Source organism: Thalassophryne amazonica, chromosome 9, assembly GCF_902500255.1.
Source record: "Thalassophryne amazonica chromosome 9, fThaAma1.1, whole genome shotgun sequence".
Classification (NCBI taxonomy): Eukaryota; Metazoa; Chordata; class Actinopteri; order Batrachoidiformes; family Batrachoididae; genus Thalassophryne; species Thalassophryne amazonica.
Window position 1 is genome coordinate 102,899,668 of NC_047111.1, and position 26,503 is coordinate 102,926,170.

At 39.6% G+C, this 26,503-nt stretch overlaps 1 protein-coding gene across 3 annotated transcripts in view; it reads right to left on the reverse strand.

The window, feature by feature from the left end:
* opcml (opioid binding protein/cell adhesion molecule-like) overlaps positions 1-26,503 on the reverse strand; it is a 1,180,460-nt gene that overhangs the window by 703,500 nt on the left and 450,457 nt on the right. For 2 of the 3 annotated variants that reach the window (XM_034178871.1, XM_034178872.1), the window contains one exon: positions 18,203-18,278. The exons of the other annotated variant lie outside the window; for it this stretch is intronic. In XM_034178871.1, the coding sequence (XP_034034762.1) occupies positions 18,203-18,278 (76 nt within the window). The remainder of the gene's footprint in view (positions 1-18,202; positions 18,279-26,503) is intronic. 3 annotated transcript variants of the gene reach the window in all.

The following is a 26,503-nucleotide window of genomic DNA, read 5'->3' on the forward strand; positions in this document are numbered from 1 at the left end:
AGCCCACAGTGCTCAATACAACATCCAGAACTTCAGAAATCTTTCTATAACCAATACCATTATTATGTTTTGCAACAATAAGGTTACAAGGTTCTTGAGAGAGCTCTTTGCTTTTACCCATCACGAGATGTTTTTGTGTGACACCTTGGTAATGAGACACCATTTTATACGCCATCAGTTGGAACTGAACCTCTAATATTAATTTGCACTGACAGAGGGCAGGATTGTTTTTTAATTACTGATAGACTTCAGATGGATTCAGTCTCACGGCATGTTGTCATTCAGCAGCACGAAATATACATCAATCCAATGGTTTGTGATATTATGAAAAGTGCCTCCCTTTTGTCACGGCAGCACAAATTCATTCCAATACATTCCGTGATGGCTGCACAAAATTAAACGTGAAACGGGAGGGGGGGGGGGGGGGGTTGGGGGAAGGAATAGGGTTAGTAACAGTGAGTTTTAAAAAAACCCGTCACAAAAATTTGAATCATTTCGTGACAGGAGCATGAAAAAAAAGTTAGACTGGGCTGATATATACACACATACACACACTAAAACTTGCATATAATGGATTCAGGTGGACCAGCGCATTCTGTCCATTATAATCGTAATTGTAAAAGTGCTACGGAGAATCCCCAGCACCAATTAGGCTTACATATTTCCTTGACTAAACACCTGACCTTGAATAGGGCCCTGCCTCATTTAATGGCCGGGTCAAAACTTCATCTGAAAAAAATAAACACCTGCCTTAAATGAGCGCCGGGGGTTATGTCCATTAAAAAAGGATTACATTTGGTCGAGTCACTCTTTTTTCTAAGCCCGCTGCGGAGTAATACCTTATGATAAGAAAAGAAAAAATAAGATCATCCTTAATAGTCTCACAGGTGGGAAATTTACAATGTTACAGCACCACAGGAACAGTCACAGAACAACAGTGCAAGTATGCAAAAATGAGATAAAAGAAAAAATTATTACCAAAATACGGAAGTCAAGTTCTGTGCAGAACAACAATATATACAGTAGAATAGATTACACTATATACAATCAGAAAGAACGTTTTGTATTTCCTTCCTTAAAGAAATACTTTACAGGCCCTGTTACTTAATAAACATGTTTATTTATTGCTGCTATAACATTTCAGAATTTCTTATATAAAAACTTATATAAAAAATTCTGTGTCCCTTGCATAATGTTTCATTTGCATAGTGTGTGCACACTGTCTATGGTACCATACTCTTGAAACATAAGGACTTCTATGCTGTACTACTGAGGTTTACCACCTTATCTGGGGGGGGGGGGGGGGGGGAACTGACCTGTCCCAACAAAAAAATTAATTTTTGGAGATTCTTTTGGTGGGTAAATAGACCTGAGAAAGTACTAGAATGCATTTGAGATTTCACATTTTTCTGGGGGATAACCAACAGACCCCGCCAGGGCCTTGCCAAGAACTTTCAGGTTTTTTTTTTCCATGGCTCACTTTCATCACTCAGTTCATTCACAGATTTGTCCGTGCTCATGATGAAAGGTCAACAGCAATGGCTTAATCATTTGTGAAGCATAGGATTTAATAAAAAAGTGGGAACGTCTGTATTAAGGTTGTAACATATGGATCTATATACATTTTGTGTTCCAGGAGAAGCAAAATGACATCATTCACAGTATCAATCAGCTGAATGACAAAGTTGATGCACTGCATCCTTGGACCGTCCCTGAAAGTGTCAGTTCCCAGACATAACAGGAGAGAGAACAATGTGTACGCTGCTGACACGATTATCTGAAGAATGGCCAGCTAAACCAGAAGTGTGGGCTAGAACCAATTACAAGCAGTGCCTGGAAGTAATGGGCCTTCCAGTAAAGTCACTCGAAGAAGTGAGTTAATGTATTTTCTGTTTGTTAGATCCTCTTCATTTCAATAAAGTTTTGCCGTTTTATTTTTTACACAGTACATTATGAAACATGCTGTATTCATGGAAATACAGTAACTAAAGGGCCTTTCACATTGCATGATTTATACACATCAGGCAATGTCTCCCAATGTGTCGTCAGTCGCGTTGCCTCAACGCCTCCCTACGCCCTGACGTGTCACATGTGGCAGGAGGGTGGAGATTTTCACTATGATTTTTTTTTTTTCCAGAGGAAGGCTGAATGATCGCCATGTTGTTTGTGCATCAATGAACCACAAAAAACTTTAATATAGCAATTTGATTTCGCAATCAAATTAATTTTGGGGTTAAAAAAATATTTGCAAGGATTTTTCTTCAGAAAACTGCTCTGTATAAATGAGCAGTCCTGTCACACATTTCTGTTTTGTAGAGATCAGTGGTTTCTGGTCTTCCGTGTTTGGACCCGACGCATTGTTTCTATTGGACAGTGCGAAGCTCTGTCACAGTTTAGAGCGGCAAACTTTGAATGTCAACCTGTCAACATGCAGAAATGCGCGTGCTCCCGGCAGAAGCGTCTGTTTAGCTTAGCTTTTGACGCAACACTTCTGATGCTTCTAAAAAGCTACGTGTTTCATTGAAAATAATACTTTTTAGACCGATTTGTGATGCCTCTGATGCTTCCAAAGCATGCAGTGTGAAAGGCCCTTTACACAAATAGCAGTGGGTACAGAGGATTAATCATTTTTGTCTGATCTGCTTCACCAATGTGGTATACCTAGCTGATAACTAACTGCAAGCAAAATAAACAGTTTGTTAAAAATATAGGGCCTGTCCAATAAGGTGTTGAGTTGAATACCAGTTATGTCCATGCCGCTCAAATTATACAGTATCTGAACAGGAAAATATATATAATTGCTTATAACTAACAATGGAAATTTTCAAGTTGCAGCTCAAGAGTGCTAATGACAGACTTGATGGCGAGGACAAGGGAACCAGGCACCAGAGGAATCCCATAATCAATGCCTTGACTGCATACACGCCTGGAATGGAACAAGGGAAGAATACAGTAACAAGTATTGTCAGGGGCTGCTTGTATGCTACGGCTCCTGTTTATCTTTGGCAGTGCTTCAGCAGTCAGGGCAAGTCAGGAAACATCAAAGGCAGCCTTGCCAGAGATGTGCCACAAATTTACAGAGTTGTCATGGCGGCGGCAACAAATATCACATCAATGGAGAGTACTACCATAATCCGAAGATGTCCTATCCAAGCAGAAGAAGTATAGACGGGACCATCCTGAACTTCTTCCTGACCCAGATTACAGGCTTGAGAAACTAACAATCTTGCAAATCTGTCTTTTTGGGGGGGTGGGGTGACAGCCAGTCACAGTAGAGAGGCACCGTGATGTCTGGTCTCTCTCTTAGAAGTAATTATTAAGAAGACAATGCTCATACGGCTGAGGGTATTTTAGCATTGTGTTTATATTTTATAATATCTCATCTTATGGGCAGATTAACAGCAGCATTTAATTTGCTTTATACATGGAATATTTTTGATAAAATTTAATTTTACTTCTGGAGAAACTTTTTCTGTGGAGATCAAACGTTAATTTAAATTAATAATTTTGTATTATTTTGTATGATATTTCTTATCATATGAATGTCCTCAGGAAATTTTATTGTAATGTGTTTGTGTTAAAACTGTTCAGTTTTGCTTTAAAAATTATGTGTTCAACTGCATTATCGTATCTGAGTGTCACACTTCTATGTGATTAAAACTTAATGTTTTGTCATGTGAATTTCCTCAGGAAATTTATTGATTGTAATTTTGTGTTAAACTGTTCAGTTTCGCTCTTACAAATGTGTGTGTTCAGCTAGTTGCATTGTCGTATCTGACTAATGTCATACTGAGTCTTCAAATCTGTGATTAAAAACTTACAATATTTTTTCATGTATTATTAATTGTATGTAGATGTGTAAAAGATTGTTGTAGTTTTTGTATCAAGCAGTGATTTATGTTTAAGCTAAATTTATTTTTGCTCCTAAAATGTGTAGTTGTTTGTAGATCAAAAAATGAATTTTTTTAGGTTATTATTTCTCAAAGATTTATTCTTATTTTGTCTGAACATTTTTTGGAGCAGTGTCGGTGGTATACCACGTAAGAAATCTTTTGTAAAGTTGAAAATTTTTCATTTTATGTGCTTCCTTATTTTTGAGCACTGATGTTTAATTCTGTAAAGATGAATTCTATCATTTAATCTGTAAGTGATTTCAAAAGTTTCTGCATTATTGATTTTATATGTGAATTCCATAAATACATTACAAGTTACTATTGGAATAAAACCTACTGAATTTTAAAACATTTATAAAATTTGTTTTACATCATTTTTAGTTCTCAATAGGAAAAATCACAAAAAATTGTAGATATACTGAGCAAGAACATTGCACGAACATCATATGTACAAAGAATGAGGACAGGTAATGTCCGCATTCGAACATTCTACAAATGTTCATTTAATGTTCCGGTTCAGCTGTTCATATGATTTTTGTGAACATTTGTATATGTTCATTGAACGTTTGCATGCAAACATTACCCGTCCTCATTCTTTGTTCATATGATGTTCGTGCAATGTTCATGCATTCAAAGAATGTTCAGTTTCCGGGTGGGTAATGTTGCATATGTATGGGGTTAAAATTGTCTCATTAATATTTGTAAATGCTCCGGGTGGGTAATGTTGCATATGTATGGGGTTAAAATTGTCTCATTAATATTTGTAAATGCACACAGGGTGATCTACAAATAATCATTGATTTGCAAATGCGTGCAGATATCCACAAATGCAAATTTCATATTTGTAACTTGTAAATTGGTCTTTGCAAATAATGTTGTATTTGCAAATATAAAACTTAATTTGTAAAAAAAAAAAAAATTACATTTGTAAAACTGGAAATTGTATTTGTGAATTGAGTTTCAGCATTTGTGGATCACCAATTACACGCATTCATCGCTTTCCTCTGCGACGTCATTTTGAGACATTCTTTTCGCAAAATCCACACAGATCCACAAACAAATGCCTACTGATTCACAAATACACACTCACGCACACTGGATATCCACTAGATGGCAGTGTGGTTCCATTCATTGATGTGGCAAGCCGAAACTATATGCTCCTGGATGACTCTTTAATCGTGATTGTTACTGAGTTTTTAAAATGCTTATCGCAAAGCGTTCTTTTTTTTTACAACATCATGCAAGTTTTATAAGTCCGCAGACACTGATCTGTGTAGATACAAATCAGTTTGCTCGGATCCGCGGAGTTTTGAGAATAAATGCGACTCAAAGCCTGGCTGTTGCGACAGTTGTCGTAAAGCGGGACTGGTTGGTTGCTGCGTGACACTGTGTGGTTCCTGTGCGAAGCTTAGCTAAATGTAGCATGTGTACACTGTACATCGCAAACTTTTAGAACTTTCAAGTTTTTAAAAGAAGAATTTTGCAGCATGTCTGTGTCACGGAGCACGCACAGGCACAATGCTGTTTAATACGCTTATTTGAACCACTGCGTTAAAGAGTACAACACTAACACCCCCGTCCCCCTCCCCATGATGAAATCCGCGGACACATCATAATTTAAAAAAATAATTGACCTTGCAGCCAATGTGAAATGATTTATTCTGAAATGTCGGTCTTCTCTCATCCGGGAGCATATAGTTTCAGCCACATCAATGAATGGAACCACACTGCCATCTAGTGGATATCCAGTGTGCGTGAGTGCGTATTTGTGAATCAGTAGGCATTTGTTTGTGGATCTGTGTGGATTTTGCAAAAAGAATGTCTCAAAATGACGTCGCAGAGGAAAGCGATGAATGCGTGTAATTGGTGATCCACAAATGCTGAAACTCAATTCACAAATACAATTTCCAGTTTTACAAATGTCATTTTTTTTTTACAAATTAAGTTTTATATTTACAAATACAACATTATTTGCAAAGACCAATTTACAAGTTACAAATATCAAATTTGCATTTGTGGATAGCTGAACACATTTGCAAATGAATGATTATTTGTAGAACACCCTGTGTGCATTTACAAACATTGAGACAATTTTATCTCCATACATATGAGAGGTCAAGTGATGTTGTACACGAGTGTACAAGTATTACTGCACAGAATGTGGAGTATTATTGCAAATGGCTGAAAAATTGTTACTACAATGATATTAATGATTTGAGTGATCTGAGTAGTCTACTAGGAACAGTGCTGGTTGTGGAGTCTGACAGCAACACTGTAACTCCGTGGTCATCCAGTGTCGTCAACGTACGCGTGACCCTTGTAGATTAGATTAGATGAGACAGAACATTATTGATCCCTTCGAAAGACTCCCTCAGGGAAATTGAAGTTCCAGCAGCATTGTATAGAAGCACACAGGGTAAGAAGCACACAGAGTATCAAAAATGAAAGTTTAAAAAAAGTTTGCAAATATAAATACACAATATTACATATTAATATTAATACTAATATTAATACTAATATAATACTAATATTAATATTAATACAATAAAGTTCTCCAGCATATTGGTGGGTGTCTTAATGCAATTTACCACAGGAACAGTGGCTTTTTCCCTCAATGAACTGCATTGTTTCTCAAGTTTCTGAACAACCCAGTGCTTTCCAGCCTGTCACACAGACAGTGGTGAGTTGAGTGGCGAATGCTTCATGCACCTCTAAACGCTACAACACGACATCTGCGTGAGAGCAGCTTTACAGAGAAGACTTTTGAGCTGTGTGGCGGGCGTACAGTGATAGCTCTGATATCAGCATTTACACTGAGCCAAGCAGTTGTCACTATGACCTTTACCGCTGAACACAAAGCACTTCTGAGGACAGTGTACTCACATGTGGCTTTTATTTACATCTTTTACTTTGCTTTGAAATACCACCATGTGAAAGCAAACTGAACCAAGGGCAAGTGTGACACTGTAACACTTCAGTACTGTCCTTGGTGCTGAGCAAAATTAACAAATTAGCAGTGTGGAAGCATGTTTCAGCCAGTAAAATCAGAGGTTTGTCACCACCTTCCCCCAACACCACTACCATTCTCCCTGAAACACAGAAACAAAGCAACACCATAGATAATCTCATCACATGGCAATGAAGCAACTTCGCCAAATACTCAACATTCAAAAGTACAGCAAAGATAATATTTTAAAAAAAATTATATATATATATATATATATATATTTATTTATTTATTTTTGTGTGTGTGTGTGTGTGTGCATTCACTTCACATTCATGTAAATGTTGTCTCGTAGCTTCACAGCACTCTATTGTTCTAACATGAAAAGAGATTTGTTTAGTTCCGCTTCACATTTTCCCCTCCAGTCATGCATGCGCCCCTTGAAATGGCTCCGTGCCCACCAGGGGGCCCAGCCCCAAATTTTTTGGCCATTGTTTTAGTCTATTTAATACACACCACAAATAAGCTGCAGTGCTGCTGAATACTTTCTGCAAAGCAGGTTGCAGAGGTTTAACATTTACCAGGCAATTCCACCTGCTGTTGGCAGCCAGTGGCTGGCATTCATTTCTCTATGCCAAGAAAAAGCAAAAATCTTTGTTTACCTAAGGTGAATTGGTGGTACAAGTCAATGTGCAAACATTTCTTGTAATTGTGCCCTTGAACTGATTAACTGCTTAATGGTAATGGAAATATTTTGTGAAGCTCCAAAGTAGTCTGACTGAAAAATAGGAAAATACAGTTTCTAAAACACTACATTTTATTTCAGTAATAACAGCTCATCAGCTAGATCAAATAATAGCTCTTTCATATAGTTAAGTGCCAAAATAAATTAAAAAAACATATAGGCTTTTATTGTACACATGGCCATTCAACATTTTGGCCATGTGGTGTGGTTCTCTGTGCATGATCCAGCACATAAATGCACAAGTGTTGAGGACCCCAGTGTTTGGAGAAGGCAAAGGAGAGGAACAACAGAGAGATAGTCGAGAGAGACAGTAGCACAGAAAAGCAAATATAGTATGTGTGTAGCATGCAGAGCCCCATTTTTAACCCAATATTGGCAGCATGTGGGCAATAGGCTGGTGTTACATACAGAGTGTGTGCATGCACCGGGATGCATAAATGTCGCAGGACTAAGCGTGAACTCTAAAATCTGTTACCGGTGTGGTGGGGCCAAGCATTAAATGCATATTCATCCAAAACATGTCCAAAGAGTGGCTCTCCTAGCCGGCTAATGAGAACCTGATGCCCTCTACAGTGTGGACACTCAATGGGTCGGGTCGGGCCGGACGGTCGCGTCATCACTTAAAAATCCCTTTTTTTTTCTTTTTGTCGGTGGATCGTGAATGAGATTTATTTTCATCAGGAGCAGAAAACTGAATGACAGATCACTGTGAACACTGATTGTGAATAAATGGAGCACTGTGACACAAATCAAACTTTTTCAGCTTTTAAAATAAGTGATTTCTTTCCTTCTTGTCGGTGGTGTGACAACACGGCAGCAGGACAGAAAATATACCCAGAGGACCATATTACACCAAAAGACTTCTTCAAAAATGCTGCATTTATTCACAAACAGTTTCTACAATAAGGAATTAAAGTAGCAGGAGGTGGTAAAATCAATCAATCAATCAATTTTTTTTTTTATATAGCGCCAAATCACAACAAACAGTTGCCCCAAGGCGCTTTATATTGTAAGGCAAGGCCATACAATAATTATGTAAAACCCCAACGGTCAAAACGACCCCCTGTGAGCAAGCACTTGGCTACAGTGGGAAGGAAAAACTCCCTTTTAACAGGAAGAAACCTCCAGCAGAACCAGGCTCAGGGAGGGGCAGTCTTCTGCTGGGACTGGTTGGGGCTGAGGGAGAGAACCGGGAAAAAGACATGCTGTGGAGGGGAGCAGAGATCGATCACTAATGATTAAATGCAGAGTGGTGCATACAGAGCAAAAAGAGAAAGAAACAGTGCATCATGGGAACCCCCCAGCAGTCTACGTCTATAGCAGCATAACTAAGGGATGGTTCAGGGTCACCTGATCCAGCCCTAACTATAAGCTTTAGCAAAAGGAAAGTTTTAAGCCTAATCTTAAAAGTAGAGAGGGTGTCTGTCTCCCTGATCTGAATTGGGAGCTGGTTCCACAGGAGAGGAGCCTGAAAGCTGAAGGTCAGGGTAATGCCATCCAGAGTAAGGATCTGGTTAGACACCATGTTTCTAAGATTTGTGGGGCCAAGTACAATAACTTCAGTTTTATCTGAGTTTAAAAGCAGGAAATTAGAGGTCATCCATGTCTTTATGTCTGTAAGACAATCCTGCAGTTTAGCTAATTGGTGTGTGTCCTCTGGCTTCATGGATAGATAAAGCTGGGTATCATCTGCGTAACAATGAAAATTTAAGCAATACCGTCTAATAATACTGCCTAAGGGAAGCATGTATAAAGTGAACAAAATTGGTCCTAGCACAGAACCTTGTGGAACTCCATAATTAACTTTAGTCTGTGAAGAAGATTCCCCATTTACATGAACACAAGTCAGAATTTCAATACATCCACTTGGGAAATGATTCACAATATTAATACCAGCATTTTGGCATCAAAATTAATCCTATATCTTGAAAATAACCCCCGACCCCTTGAATGTAACAAAGTATGGTCTATTTTCAATTATCTGGCTATTCTGCTATGTGTTAAGTTTGTCCACACTCTTCAAAAACTTTACAAACACAATTCTTTCACAAAGGTTTTATTTCAGTAACACCTTGTGAATAACAGAACTTAGGAGGAGGCCATGCTCTTCAAAATCGTTAAAAACATAAACCATTGTCAAAGGTTTTATCCAATTCTTTAGCCTGAGATCTTGTTTTTGGCTTGGCCATGACACTTGATTTACTACAACTTGCCATGCTGTGACTTGAAATCACTGTAATAATATCAGTACTTATGTAGCTTTTGTGACTTCTCTAAAACAAGTACTACCAAGTCAGGAGCATTATATATCATAAACTTGAATGTTGTGTTCAATGCAGGGTTCATCAAAACTAATCATGAAGTCAAAACAATTACATTCTAATATTTCAAAATATGTTAAAATTAAAGTATATATTGCAGTTTTCTTTTTTGCACGGGGTGGGGTTTTTTTTGTCATGGTAGACACCCACTTCCTATGTAAAATATCTCCCACATTACACAATCTCTGAAGTGGATGTAAGCATATTTGGAAAAAAAATATTTTCTACCATTACCACCTCCTGCTAATTAAAGTACAGTAAAACTCACCTAAACCATCATCGTATAAACAGAGTAGTTGCACTCACCAGACAAAAACAAACATCCCAGTGCTTTTGTATGGTAATAAGCACCGTATATAACATATTTTGTATAACGGATTTTCGTTCACAGCGGATTAAACGTCCTGTCCGATCGCCATGCATTTCCATTAAAAACCCCTCCGCAGTGGACATAGAAAAAAAGAGTGACTCCACCAAATGTAATATTTTTAATGCACATAATGTCCCCATTTAAGACAAGGCTTTTAATCAAGGAAATACGTAAGCCTAATAGGGCACTGCAGTTTTGTTTGAACCCTGTGTGATATCGCGGGATTTGACCACTTATGGGGACAGCCGCGCCCATTGCACAATATATACACAACATAACTTCACATGGAAAAATGGTGCACTGTTTTGTTCTCAGCTACAATCCACAAAGCAGTCGTGAACAGTGTTTTTTTATTTCCGGTTCCCAGTGGAAAAGGGAAGACGAGGCAAATGGGAGACATCATGTCGGTAAATGTTAGCCTACACAGCTAACCAGAGTAGCTGCGTTCTCTCGCCTGCAAAAGCGCCTCAACATGTTTGTCCTCCGGGTCATAAACAAACTGAATCGCATGTCCACTTTCCCACCGCACTGTCACTTTTTATTGCATTTTAATTTTGTTTGCGTGTAATTTGCCCAAAAACTCAGCGAAAATGGTGTGGTTCTTTCCCCCGGAAGTAGAGAAATGATGTCATATGCGTCATATTTTACTCATTTAGCGCCCGCCCTCAAACGAAACTGCAGTGCCCAATTGGTGCTGGAGATTCCCTGTAGATCATTCCGCGCCTCCTTACTGTAACTAATCCTTTACATACATATAACAGATTTTGTCTATTTTATACATGTATAACAGATTTTGATTATAACACACAAAATTCGCTTGTCCACCTGAATCTATTTTATGCGAGTTTTACTGTATTCCAAAACAAGACTGTCTTATGTGGACTGCAGTGTGTCTGGGATGATGGATCCAGATGAAAGGAGGCAATAACGGGTCAGATTAAAAGACTTTATTTGCTGTGTGCGCGCAAGTCTACTTCACAAGAGGGAAACGTCCATTTTTGTTACTTAAAAAAATGAAAATACAGGATTTAACAGCTTTATTCCTGTTTGTGGTGATTTGTTTCGGATGGAAATAACAGGCTTTGACAGAAACATTAAAATGTCTGTTGAGTTAGAGTCGGGTTTGGACAGGAATATGAGCCTCGAACCGAACTTTAAAGCCCTCCAGATCCAAGATAGATGGCCCTCTGATACGGACACTTTGGTTTAAGTTAAATTCAGAAGTTATCTGAGAGCTGCTGGGGACAGACAAGGACAAGCCGTGTGACCCTGAGACCTCCGAGCGCAGGGACAAAGTCTAGTCAAGTTCATTTCCGTACATTGCACTTTTTACTGTTTCTAAACACCCGAAAAATATTGAGTTGGTGGTTTTTTGTTTGTTTGTTTTTTCATGACAGGTGAAGGTGGATGCTTGAATGAATGGAACGTTCCGTTTTTATAGCGTTCTGCAATCTGCCTGAGAACACTGAAAAGTTTGCTGTTTCTCCAGCTTTCCTCCCAAACACAGCTATTATTTGTGCAAAGCACGTTTCAATCAAGACATTAAATATAGTTACACACAAGCTGTTTTTATTTTTGTAATATTCAATGATGACAAAAACTTGTGCACAGTGTGTACAGGATTACAGCTGACAGTGGAAACTGTTATCTCTTATCATTCAGACTGCCATATCCGGGACACATTTAAGGGTCTCTGTCCACCTTTTTTGGGGGAAGTGCCCCCCCCCCCCCCACACACACAGTGTTTTACTTGAGCGACTCGCTGAGTACTGAGTGCACATGCACCAAACAATGCAACAACGGTCTATTAAAAGTCTTGTATATACAGATTTCACCTTTTTTAAGGTTGTGCATAAATGAAAAAAAAAAGCTTATGCAGCACTTTCAACCTGGCTGAGTTTGGAGCCGAGTTCTCCCAAAAGGCAAAATTGTCCAGCTTGTGAAAGTGTAGCTCAGCATGACTCCACCAAGTTGGAAAAGCTTAGTCAAACCTATTTTGAACATGTTCAAAATTTTGAAAACTCAGCCAGACTCACCTCCAGTGCAACTTGACTGGCAAATGGTTTGGGGGGGCTCGATGCAGGTTCAGCACAACTTTAGAATCAGAATCAAATTTATTGCCAAGTTCTCACACATAAGGAATTTGATCTGGTGTCATTGGTGTATAAACAACGATAAAAAGAAATGGAAAAAAAATACTTCTATAAGAAGTAAAGGAGACATCCAGTTTTCATGCAGAGCAGGGATAAAGTTAACCCAAGATAATAAGAGTTGAGGACACATTTTCCCAAAAAACAGAGGTACGTTGGGACTGCCTTGGGCTATGCCAAGCTGAATGCAGGCTGGGAGACAAGGTGCAGAGTCCAAACAATTCTGGAAACAAAAGGATTTTCCCTGACTTTTGTAGAGTGGTGTGCACACTGAGGGCTCAGGACCAAATGCGACCAGGCAACCACTGCATGCATTGGGAGGTTAGACTTTACCCTGTTGATGCACCTCGAGATATGTCATAGGGATAGACAGTGCAGCAAGTGTACCATCGCACTGGGGCCCAGGAACCTACAGGGGCCTGTGTCTGGACTAACTTACATTATCACAGTGAATCAATCGCACTTTTACCCACAGTGTGTGCACTGCACACAACACCTCATGCACATTACACAGCTGATTCATTACCTGATAACCTTCAAGCAAACATATCACTGTCATTGTTTCCCAATTAGTGAAATAATTAAGCACAGTATATTCCAAAATGGTGCGTTTTTTAATGACTAATAGGTTAAATTTACAATACAGAATACTCAATTAAAAGAATAACATAATGTCTCTTGGGGTATTTCATACGATGCTATGCAGTGATGAATACTGGGTAAACTAATGCTGCCTCCATGTCAACTGATGACATTCTCGAGGTCGGGCAAGACCCCAGCACCCGCTGGTGGCCGTTTTTGGTCAGCGAAAACATCACCGTAGTTAGCCAAATATTTTCAGGGAACTCAGGGTGTCTTAATAATCTGACTGTGGTGGGTTGCCACGCCCCTTCCGTGTTTGATCACCACTGTGTGCCAGTTTCACAAGAGGTCTGGTTTTCACATTACACAGTTTTTATTTGGTCAGAAAATCTTAAAGTATATATATAAAAAAAAACAATAATATCTCATTTCTGTCTTGTCACGCTATAGGCTTCATTTTATTATAATCTCTTCTTGCCTTAAGGTTTATCATGTAAGGGTGTACTCTTGACTTTGCAAGAAAAATGATTTTATAGTCATTTCAGCACCGCCATGAATTATACAGCTCCTCCCCTGCTGCCTGATGCCATGATGAGGTACAGTATGTTGGCTGCAGAGTGCTGTGCACATGTGATTCACAGCTGGGGCATTCAATCTAGATTCTTGACCTCTTAAAACATTTCTAATACAATAACCCAAGTCATTTATTTGATTGTAAAATCCAACACACTGTCGGTAAAAATCTATATAGACCTCATAGTGTGGGTGGGCATGTGCACGTGATTGCACGCCTACACCTAATAACTAGTAACATGCACGTAGGGCCCATCAATATAACTTGCACTGGGGCCTGTGCTGACGTTGCTAGATCACTGCCCTTGAGGTAACTTATGCTGTGATTTGGTGCAATATACATAAACTAAACTGAATTGAAGAAATCAGCTGAGGTGCGCAGAGTTACTTGAGCCATTAGGGCACCACACTCTGCTATGTGTAAGAGCTGCTTAACATGTTTTTTTTTTTTTTTTCTTTTATCATTTATGACATTTCAAATGTATAAGACTGCACAAATGCAATATTTTGTTCAACTGAATTCTACCCATTATTTTGGTGTTCCCATAAAAGTGCAAGACTTGTGTTAAACTGCAATGGGCAGAAGCGGCGGGAAGGGGGGGAGCTAGAAACTGCGTGGAATAGGGTTGGGGGGATGTCTCTGTTTAAAACAAGTTTTGCAATAAAGCACTGCAATAATGGTGAAATGGGGTGAATATCATAATTTGTAAAAGCAAATTCTTTTGACTTCTCCTGTTTTCACTTGTGGTCACCACAGCAGATCTGATATTGATCTACATGTTGATTTGGCACACATTTTTATGCTGGATGTCCTTCATGATGCAACTCCCCATTAAATGTAGAATGAGCAGGGTTGGCCTTGAACTGAGAACCCTCCACTCTGAAAACAAGTGCACAAACAACATACTTTAATTTTATACTATATGTACTACTACTTCTTAAAAATACCATATACTACTACCATACAAATTTAATACTCATTAAATGACCCACTCAAATTAAATAATAATAAATTATTATTACTCTTTACTTATTTTCTTAGTTTGTTACTATTACTAATTTACCACAATGGTCCAAGCAGCAGCACACTTTAACTGATTTTCTTACGAAGCTCTCACCTGACTGTGTTCAGAGAACCAGAGTCCTCCTCACGATTTGGCAAAACTCAGAAAAATCATTATTTCAAAGATCCGGCACATTTCCACATAACTCCAGGCAGACAAACTCTTCTTGATATCTCAGTTTAATTTTTCTTATACTCAACAAGAAAACTGGATCCCGAGTTGAGTGCCAACACAGCCATCGGGCCACCTTGATCCAAGCGGCATAGTCTCTCTCCCCCAGGATACTATGTGGAAGCTCACTCAAATTGCCCACTTTCTTTGAGCCTGCACACATCTTGCAACAGCAAGGCACATCTTCACGTACCTCCATGCAGTAGAACTCTTCTTGATATCTTGGACTGATTTTTTCTGTGTGCATAAAAATTTAATGATGACATGTGCACCACCACAGCCATGGGGCTGCTCTGAGTTGAGCAGCAAAGTATCTCCACCAGAAGCATTTGCTGGGGTGTGCTCACACCGCTGACCTTGTTTGAGCAATGTGAGCTATTGGGTCCAGTCTCGTTTGAGGGTGGATGCTAAAGGGGTAAAATATGATGCATGTGACATAATTTCTCTACTTCCGAGGGACCAACCACAGCATTTTCAATGGGATTTTGGGTAAATGACATGCAAACAAAGTGAAAATGCAACGAAAAAGTAATGATGCGGTGGGAAAGTGGACATGTGTTGCAGTTTGTTTATGATCCGGAGCACACGTGTCGAGACGGTTTTGCAGGGAGAGAACGGAGCTACTCTGGTTAGCTGTGTCGGCTAACACTTACCGACACAACGTCTCCCATCTGCCTTGCCTTTTCTTCTCCACTGGGAATAAAAAAAATAATAAATACTTTTCGTGACTGCTTCGGTGATTCCAACCAAAAACAAAACAGTGCACCATTTATCCGTATGAAGTTATTATGTGTATATATTGGGCAACGGAGCGGAGATCCCCCCTTAAGTGGTCAAATCCCGTGATATCACACAGGGTTCAAACGAGACTACAGACTTGAGGGTGTGGCATCATAATGGTAACTTTCCATTGTGATGTCAGTCAGCCATAATGTCAACACAATGGCTAATGGAATCACACATCAGCCCAACCATAGTTCAGAGGGTAAATGCTAGGGGTGTAACGATACACAAAAATCATGGTTCGATACGTACCTCGGTTTTGAGGTCATGGTTCGGTTCATTTTCGGTACAGTATGGGAACAAAATGCAAAACCTAAATTTGCTTGTTTAAACCAACAATTTATTGTAACATTATACAAACAGGAAAATAAAATAATTGCAACGTGCTGCCTGGTAATAAGCAAAATAAAATGTTCTCAAATAAACAAGAAATATGTCAATTGATTTCCTGAAAGCTGCGCTCCTCATGTGGTGTGAATTCACACACACACACACAGTGTGTGCATTTTAGTGAAGAAAAGTCACTCTGCGGCACTTTGCGCCGTCAGATCCCCCCCCACCTGGTCTCTATCTTGGTGCAACAACTCGAAAAAGTCACAGCGCCTCAATAAGGTCTCATTTACCGCAGCCTCAATGCGAGCTTGGCTGCACACACAATGAAATCTCAAAATATAAAATTACTCCAGTTCTCCGTGTGCAGGGAGCAGGGACACTGTGCGTGCACGCTGGATGATGTGCACGTCAATATTAACGTGTAACACTTAACCCCTTAACGCCTATTGTCGCATATATGCTACAATATTTGACTCAAATATGCAACATACCAAATTGACCAGGGCAAAAACACACACAAAACATTTTTTTATATACAGCTATATAAATTCAGGCGTTAAGGGGAAAAAAAAGCATTTAGAGTACATAGTTAACATCTGTCTAACATCTTTCTCTGTAAATATCTCATGTTACAATGTGGAAACCTGCAGCTTACAGACAAGTGTGGCTTATTTAAGTACAATTTCTTTTTCCTTTTTAAAATTGGTGGGTGCAGCTAATATTCAGCGGCGTTCTGTAGTCCAGAAATTACGGTAAACACACACAACACAAACTCACCCGTGCACAACCCTGTATCGAGCCAAACGTCCCGTACCGAAACGGTTCAATACAAATACATGTACCGTTACACCCTTAGTAAATGCATAGCTGTCTGAGGACTGCAACCCACCCTGTCAACTCTGAGAGTATGCACTTGTACCACACTATCCACCACTCCACGGAACCACCCTGGATCCTAGATGGCAGACAAGTGACTTATCCTCTCTGCTAAAAGAAACCTTCTATCTGCTACAATCAGGTGGAATGTGGGTGTTCCCTTGACCTTTTCCAGCCACTGAGGTCCTCAATATTGAGACACTTGCATCCTGCATCATGCAAAGAGAAGCACTCACCCCGACAACCACAAATATATATATATATGTGTGTGTGTGTGTGTGTAAGCTGAACTGCTTCATCCCACACTGGGCTCAAACTCACAGTCCCCAGGATGGGAATAGGAATCAGGTGCTCTAACCACATGTGTCAGTGGAGTTTAGGCTTTGGGGAGTGAGGTTTATATAACTTCTTCTGTAAAGCACCACCTACTGGCCTATCTCTCTCTCTCTCTCTCTCTCTCTCTCTCTCTCTCTCTCTCTCTCTCTCTCTCTCTCTCTCTCTCTATATATATATATATATATACAAACACACACAGAGAGAGAGAGAGAGAGAGACAGATAGATAGATAGATACACGTCAAAAAACTCTCAGCTACTCTCCTGCCTGTACTATATTTTCATGTTATGTCAAAGATAAATGAAATAGAGAGGTTACAACTTTGTCCATCTTTTACATGAAAAGGTTACATAAATGGTGAAGTTTCAATTATATTATTAACAAAAAAAAGCAATTGTACAAATTATAAAAGGCGTTTATGGTGTAACTGTGACTGTACCAATGTGTGTGTGTGTTGGGGGGGGGGGGGGAGTCCCCAAATTTTGAGCACCGCCCTTGTTCTTCACTAAATAAAATACAGCAAATACAGTAGCAAATGCATCCAAAATTAAAACAAGACGGCAATAAAATAACTAAACAGATGGGAAAATAGTGCAACAAACACCTGACTGCGCAGCAACATGACAACCCTGGACATAGGACAGGAATGTGAAAACACCACTGGAAAAAAAGGCAGGAATCACATTCTTCCCCCCCTCACCATCCTCCATAACAAGTCAAGAAGTGTAATTAAAAGAAGGCAGCAGAATAAATAATAATAATAGTAATGAGTGCATGGTAATTGCATCACATAATGAAAGTAGGCAGCTCATCTTTTAAAGCAGATTATCAGCATCCTCAGCATCAATAACACTCAAGGACAACGAGCAGGAGAGGACCAAAAAAAAACAAACACTTTCACACCTTCCGAAAGACTTTCTAACCACACGTATGTTTTAACACACACATACAGAGAGCTTTGATAACTCCTGACGGCGAATGGCGCAAAAATAACAAAAAAATAAATTAATTAATTAAAAAAATAACAAAAAAAAAAAAAGAGGGGAGAATGTGGCACTTACTTTAAGACGGCGCTGTCCCCCTGTCTCACCGTGATGTTGTCCTTTAATACAGAATCCCCGCTTCTGGCTGGAACTCCTGCAGGTACAAGGAACAACAATTTTAGTCCGAGGACAACCAGGCTTTTCCCGGACACCGCCGAATAGCCGCAGATTCCCATGTTTTCCCAGAGTCACTGCGCAACTTCCAGCCCCCCCCCCCAAAAAAAAACACAAAAAAAACTTCAAGCGTCCGGCAGCAAATTCCCTTTCAGCAAATAAAAAGAATAATACAAAAAAAAAAAAAAAGAATAATAAAAAAGATTAAGAAGAAGCCACTCCGGGTTGAAAGGAGTCGACTGGAAGTACGAGCCGCTGCTGCTGCTGAGGCTTCTTCTTCTTCTTCTTCTTCTTCTTCTTCTTCTTTTTTTTTTTTCTTCTGCTCTCTGTGTGTCGCTCTGCTCCAAATAAACAGGCTGTTACGAAAGAGAGTCTGCGCAGATAAACGCAGGCAAAAAGTGAGAAACTGAGAGAGGAGCCGTGAGAAATGCGCACCGCGTCTCCTCCGCTTCAAAGCGCCGCCAAATGGAGGCTGTGACAAGGAGACATCAGCACGCCGTCCGCCCTCCTCCGGAGCACCGCTTCTCTCTCTCTCTATGGTCCGGCCGAGACCTCAAGGCAAAACCCAAATCGCTTTGGAGTGTTTATTTTCCCCGTTACAGCGCCTCAAGTATCAGTCTCTCTCTCTCTCTCTCTCTGTGGACCACACGGTCTGAAGATGCTCAGAGGTGATTCCAGTGTAATTCAAACGGATTACATAATTGTACAAAGTGCGTAGTTGTGCAAAATCTGTTTTATACTGGTATTTTTTTTTTTTTTTCAATCTGGGAGCTCATTTGTCAAACTGCTTGTAGAAACGTCTGTTGTAGCTACAAACAATATTTAATATTGCTGCAAGTAAAAAAAAAAAAAAAAAAAGCTATTTTCAAGCAGATGCGCACCATTTGTATGCACCTCGGTGCATCCAGAAAGTATTCACAGAGCTTCATTTTTTCCACATTTTGTTTTGTAGCCTTACTCAAAAATAGATTAAATTAATTTTTTTTTTCCCCTCAAAATTCTACTCACAACACCCCATAATGACAACATGAAAAAGTTGTTTTTTTCTTTTTTTTTTTTTGCAAATTTAATAAAGTAAGAAAACTAAGAAATCACATGAACATAAGCATTCCCACACTTTGCTCAATACCAAAATTGCACAGTAAAAAGAACTATTGCACAGTGTCAGTGGAACAGAATGGTAAGTGATATGAATAATCCCAGTGGCGGCACCAGGAAATTTGTGTTGGGGGGGTGAGGGGGAGCTGCGGTAAAAGTTGGAGTGGCTCCACAAAATGTCATCGAAATGAACAATATATTGCTTTATAAATACCAAGGTATATGTTTTAGCCACCCGTGCTCCTCTAAAATGTGGTATCAATGCACACACACATTACTTAGAATGATTGCAAGTTCAGTAAACTTGCACATAGGTAGAAATAAAGATAAGTGAAGTTTTAAGAGTGGCTGTAATAAATATTTAGGAAACCTAAATTTTTGGATTATGGAGTTAAATTTGTCTGATTAATACTTGCAAATGCACAGAGGGTGATTTACAAATATCCTTTGATTTGTACACGTGCTTTGTGATCAGCAAACACAAATATCTGATTTGTAACATGTGTGTGGGTTTTTACAAATAAATGTTTATTTGCAAAACTGAAAATTCTGTTTGTGAAGGGTGATTCAGCATTGGTGGACCACCGAACACATGCATTCATCACTTTGCTCAGTTACGCAATATTGAGACATTCTCAGCGCTAAACTGCAGTTGAGATACACGTCAGTCGCTATTCACATTACTGGCAGAAATATTGGGGGGGCTGGGGGGAGCTTGGCTCATTATTGAGTGGGCTTAAGCCCCCCCAAGCTCCCCCTTGGTGCCACCACTGAATAATCCATATCACGTGACCTACAATCCACCAATGAAATGACAAGGATCCACTCAGCCATTATATAAAGACATGATGAATGTCACATTTAATGTTAATGTCCAGAGAACCAGATTATAAAAACCAGAGGTGACCAGGCTGCTCTCCCCTCCACACCAGGATCTCCCCAACAGCAGAGACTTTTAAAACCCATTTGAAAACACAATTTCATTCTGTGACTCTTAAAGCAGACACGTGTGGACTTATTTGTGCTGGTTTAGTCATCCTTTTCATTCTATCCGTTTTACATTTATTGTGTTGTGTTATTCTAATGTATTATTTATTTTAGCTGCAAAGCACTTTGGTCAGCTAACTGGAGTTGAATGTTTAATGGCAGTGTTCTCTGTGTTAAAGAAGATTATTAAGCTTAAATAAAGAAATGCATACCCAAGCAGCTAACAAGAAATCATTTTCAATCAGATTTATGCACATCTGTATTGACTACACAACACTTGGATTAGTCAGCGCCAACATTTCAAACGTGTTAAATTACAGGCATTGGCTTTCCCCTGTGAAAATGTTTTTAGCCTTGATAAATTATGCAGCTTGTGCAAACTTCACCTCTTTGCATGTTTACCATCTACAAATTTGCACACACGGGCAAACACACCTCAAATTGCATATTCATGAATGCCAACATGTTAAATGTACAATATTGACGACTTTGCGCATGGGAAAGACTCAAGCCTCAGTGTGCATCATTAGCATGGAAATCAGCATGCACATTTTGTTTAGGGAGCTATGTTCTTCGCACCCAATTTTACACTTATGTTTAATCACAGTATAAAGAATGCGGGATGTTAGTACAAGGTTGGTGGTTTAATATCAAATTCTAATTCAATTACATTTGTTCCACAAATCTGATTGGTTAATCGTGTGAGATTTCAGACCATAAAATGTTGAGTAGACAGTGGCAAAATATTCAACCGTTTCACATTTGATGTATAACTCTGTGCCCTGACCATGTTGCTGCACAGGTGCCAATAATGGCACTCTCATCTGAGAGCGAGAGAAGCTGGCGGAGCAATGGCGATCCTGAAATGCATAGATTTAACTTTATTGATTGATGGATTTAACTCAATGCAGCTGACAAGATGAAGAAATCTGTGGGTCTGCTCACAGAATTTCCCATTTGGCATGAACACGCTGTTGCTGTGGTAATCTTTGAGGAGCCGACCACACCCTTTCATAACGATTAGCCGACCGAATTACTTCCAGAAAAATAAACCATGCAAACGAATAATCCTGTTGTGTGTGTTGATTTGCGGACGTTTATGCTGGATTATGATCGCAAATATCCATTTTATCGGCTCTGCTAATGCGTCGCCAGTAAAACTCCTTTTTAAAACTCAATTTGCAACATCCAGCATGAACATCCTCAAATCATCAGACAACAGGGTTATTTCCTAAATCTATGGCTATTCATCAAAATGTATGGTACAGGTTGGAATGGTTAAGTCTGGATTGGTTTTAATTGGTTTTAATTTTTTTAATTTGGGATTTATTTTCATGAGATGCAGAATGCTGAAGAGTCAGCTGATGTCTGAGATAAATGCTGACATGAATGAATGAGGCAATGTGACTCTTTCAACTTTTAAAATAAGTTAATTGTCTTGTTGTGGCAGAAAGCACCAGCGTTCTCTGGTCCAGGCTGAGAAATGCACAAAACACAGAGGGACTTCTTAAAAAATGCTACAGTTCTTCAGCAACAACAAGGAACCAAAGTATTTTCAGACGTCATTTTCCAAAATCAAGATGCTTTATGTGGATACGTTTTCAACAGACTGTGATGATGAATTCGACTGAAACAAACAGGTAAGTTTAAGACTTTATATTTACTCAGAATGGTTTTAATATTTGAAACAGTCTGAACTGTTCCCATGACTACTGCAGCTTTCAGTTATTGAGCCAATCAGTGGACAGTATCAATGGACGTACGTCGACATGAGTCACTTACAAGAAGCATGTATCAACAATTGGATGACTTACCTACAACTTATGGCCCACATATGTGGGACGTATCAGTCATACACTGGCATGCATCAAAAATATTGTGCATGCCCAAAATTTTATGAAATACTCGCCGTATTACGACATATATCAGTGTGCTTCAATATGCTACTGACTTATACAAAATATACCCACAACTTATTAGAAGTATGCTAGCATTTCTAATACAGTTGGCATAAATCATCAAGGTGTGATAGGGGTATTACAAGTGTCACAGGACACTTCCATTACAGTTCGGTATGGATCACGGTTTCAGGGTCATGGTAGGATTCAAATCGTAGTTAGGTTTCCTACACAGCTACAGTCCAAAAGACTTGAACAAAACTAAAATGATAGAATAACATCACTTGAAATGTTAAAGAGTTTGCTTGAGGATGTTTTCCACATCCATGTGATCAGATCTGTACATACATATAAGCATTTTATGCAAGTGTGCCCCCCCCCCCCCCCAGCACGCCACATGTTGGAGGGAGCGGGGGGGCGACACACATGCACACGTGCAAGACACATAAACCACATGTGTGTTGCTGTTTGCAACGCCACACTCGTGGGGGTACTTAGACAAATTTCACCTGCAGCTCCGTCTGCTGACTGTTCTCGTGCTAATAGCACGAATGGTCACAGATTTTCTAAGTGTCAAGCAAACAGTGTTAGTTGTTCGTGTGTATCACCTGGAATTTGGCCGACACCTGCTGTGAGAGGGATCAACTGTGCTCTCACAGGGCACACTCTGTCTTTCAGCCACTGGTGTGCGCAAATACTTGTAGCAACAGGTGTACAAGGTGTTGGAGGCACCTACACAGTAAAATCAGCAGTGTTAAATTAACACTGCCACTTAACATATGGACCCACTCTGGCCAGAGTAGGACCATATGTACACTAGCAGTGTTAATTTAACACTGTCAGTGTTACTTTTACACTGTTGAATTTACTGTGTATGATTTTACACATATTGCATACGATTCCTGCTTCATGCGCAATCCATGCGCAATTCGACCACATTCGTACTATGTGTGAAGGGGGCCCTTAATAACTGCTACACAATTTTAAGGGTTGGGTGTATGTATTTCCTTTTCAGATGTTTTTGGAAGTTGGATTGCACTCAGAAGAAACATTCGTCAAAAACTGGTGGATCACTCACATCACTGATTGTGAGCATTATTATTGAAGCAGGGTATTGTGTTCACTGGCGTGCATGTGTGTGTCTGTCTGTCTTTTGCCGAGATAACTCAGAAACAGTTGGACAGATTTCGTTCAAGGTTGTTGGGAATATTACGTGTTTAGGTGATTAGAGTTTGGAGTAGTTTGGTCACAAGTCAAAGGTCAAGGAAAATATGTTGATTGAAAGCATATACTGATCAGCAAAATATTTGTGATCGATTGCTGTGAATGAGTTCGTAATGAAGTCACACAGAAGTCATATGAAGGTCACACATAATGAAAAACAAGACAAGTGTATATTTATTGTAAATTTATATTGTGGCGCAGTGGCGCCACCAGGGATTTGAAAATAAGTCTTACTGGGCCACCCCCATATTATTTTGTTGGTATTATTATTGTATTAGGGGCCTCTCTGGGCTCCAGAATCCTTCTCCTTATTCTCCTCTTTTTGGCACCCCAATTGTGGTGTGTAGAGCGTGCAGGGTATACATCAGCCCTCTGATGACTTTCATTAATATGACTTAGGTTGGGGTGGGGGGTGGGGGGCTTTTCCTTTAATACAACATGCCCAAAAAAAGACATGTATTCCCCCTGCCCCCACCCCAACACTCCACCCAAAACTCAATTTGGGTTTGACTGATTAGACAGGTTAATGCTTTGTTTTATTGTTACAATTTAGTCAAAGGCAGCCTCCTGCGAAACAACAGTACCCCCCCGATGCAGTGATATGATTTTTCGAACTCTGATGTTCAGTAGATATGAAAACAAAACAAAAACCTAATGCTTTGGAACCATGTTATAAAACCTTTTTTTCTGACCCGTCACCCAGCCATTACCATCATCATCCCAACCACAAAGTAGAAAGCGAACACTCAGCCGTGCCTCATTTTACCCAGAGACTTACATAAAGAAGTCTACTGCAGCTGGCGGATCGCCTGCCGTTACGTTTCAGGCCTCGTCAGGAACGCATGATGACAAATGTGATATAAGCTCATATAAAACTCACTCATTTAGAAAATGACCACCAGGATTTGCAGACTTTTATTCAAGAACTCTCAATTTAACATAAAACAGTCCAGTTCAATGAAATGTCCCATTGACCTCCATCTGACAATATTTTTGATTGATGTGGTTAATTAAAGAGCTGCAAAAAAAAAAAAAAAAAAAAGAGACGTGGAGTAAAAACTAGAAGCTGGATCTCCTTTCATCAAAAAAGTCTCTTTTTGTATGTTCTACGTCATAACTTCTCACCTTTTTAAGGCTGTCAGGAATTTTTGAGCCTTTTTCTAAAGGGCCATGCAACATGAATCTACAACATTAGCAGAAGACGAGGGTTAATTTCATCCATAACTCAATTCCGCTGTCCCTTTGATGGCTGGAGTGATTTGCATTTTGGAAAGAGTTAAAGTTAATGAGTCTGAACTGAACCAAACTATATTCACTTTGCTGTCTCTTACCAGGATGGTTTTGTTGCCTGGTTTGTTTGCACGTGTAGTCAGCAGGATTACTCCAAATGATTAGATTATTAGACAGCACAATCCCAAATCACACTTTGGGACTTTCCTACCTCTACATGACAGAAACAACTTTACACATGCTTGAAAAATGGTGGCTTTTAAGGATGCCAACTATTCAATGATATTTATCAGTTTTATATTATACAAATAATGAATGTTTATGAGTGCAATGGTAAGAATATGTCATGAGGTTCACCTCATGAATTCCATCTTTCACCTCATGAAATATTGTTTCCATTGATCAAATAAAAACATTCATTATTTATTTTATATAACACCTAAAATAGATCCTTGTCATCTGATATTTTATTAATTTATAAATAAATGAAAAGGGACTGACACCCTTCCTGATCCTATGGTGTCCGCCAAAGCTTGGTAGTGAGACCGAGATGCCCTGTCTCACCTAGGTGTTATCTGACGGAGTCTGCTGTGTCCCAGTGGCCCCCTACAAGCCCCAAGCTGCAGCTGGGCCAACCCGGCCTACGATGGGGCTACCCCGGCCTGCACAGCTCTGCCTCCTACAAACACTGCTTTCTCAAGACCCCCGCCCCCACCCCCCACCCACCTCGCAACTTTATCGCTCTCGAGCCCCCTCGGCACATCCAGCCTTCCCATCTGTTACTCAGTGAGTCTGGGCACTGTGTCGGGCTGCTGTTTGTTTTTAAGATAAGCGCTGTCGCCTCTAGTGTCAGCACATGGTGGCGTGCAATAGCACAAAACGTATAGAACCAAAATTGCACACACAAATGGTATGAACAATCCATATCACGTAACATATAAACCACCAATCAATTGAGGATCTATTCAGGTGTTTTATATATATAAACATACACACACACACACACACACACACACACTGCAATGCAAATTTAAAATACATCTGAGTTAGTGTGTTGGCCATAAAATGTTGTGATGACTCATACTGAGTAAGGCTTAGTTAGAAGTTTCTTGTAAGCACATAGATCTCTTATTTAGTGTTCAAAACATTTCACCACTGATCCAAATGACTTATTCAGTAGGAGAAACAAACCAAAGAGGAGACCAGTGGTTGGACAAGACCAAGGGGATGTCCATGTTTCACCTAGCTGTCAAAGGTAAATGGTGTGGATGGGCTAGTTGTATGCCTGGGTGGTTGCCATCCAGGACACATGGCAGTTCTATAGTGTGGTGGATGCTGTAACGGACAGCACCCGGGCATGCTCCCTGACCTGATCTGACCTGAAATATTTTAAAGAGTAACCAAGATATCCATTTGGTTTCAAGGCACCTCATAGTTGGGTGACTGAAAACCTACATTGACATATTCCTAATTTGACATCGATAGTTTTCATGAGGATGTGAGCTTGGGTTACTTTGACATTAATAGATTTGAAAAGACAGAGCTGAAAACTGCTCGTGTTGTGTCGGTCACTGCTTCCACTCCGGTCGATTTTTTTTTTTTTAACCGTTTGATTACTCTTAGTTTGTTGGTGATATAAAGTCAGTTGGAAAACTTTGCTGTTACTGAACACGGTGCTTTTGAGAAGAATACAGTGAACAAGGCTGACATATTATTTCCCTGTTTGCCATCACTGGATGTTTGCATGAATCACCAAGTTCACACAGAT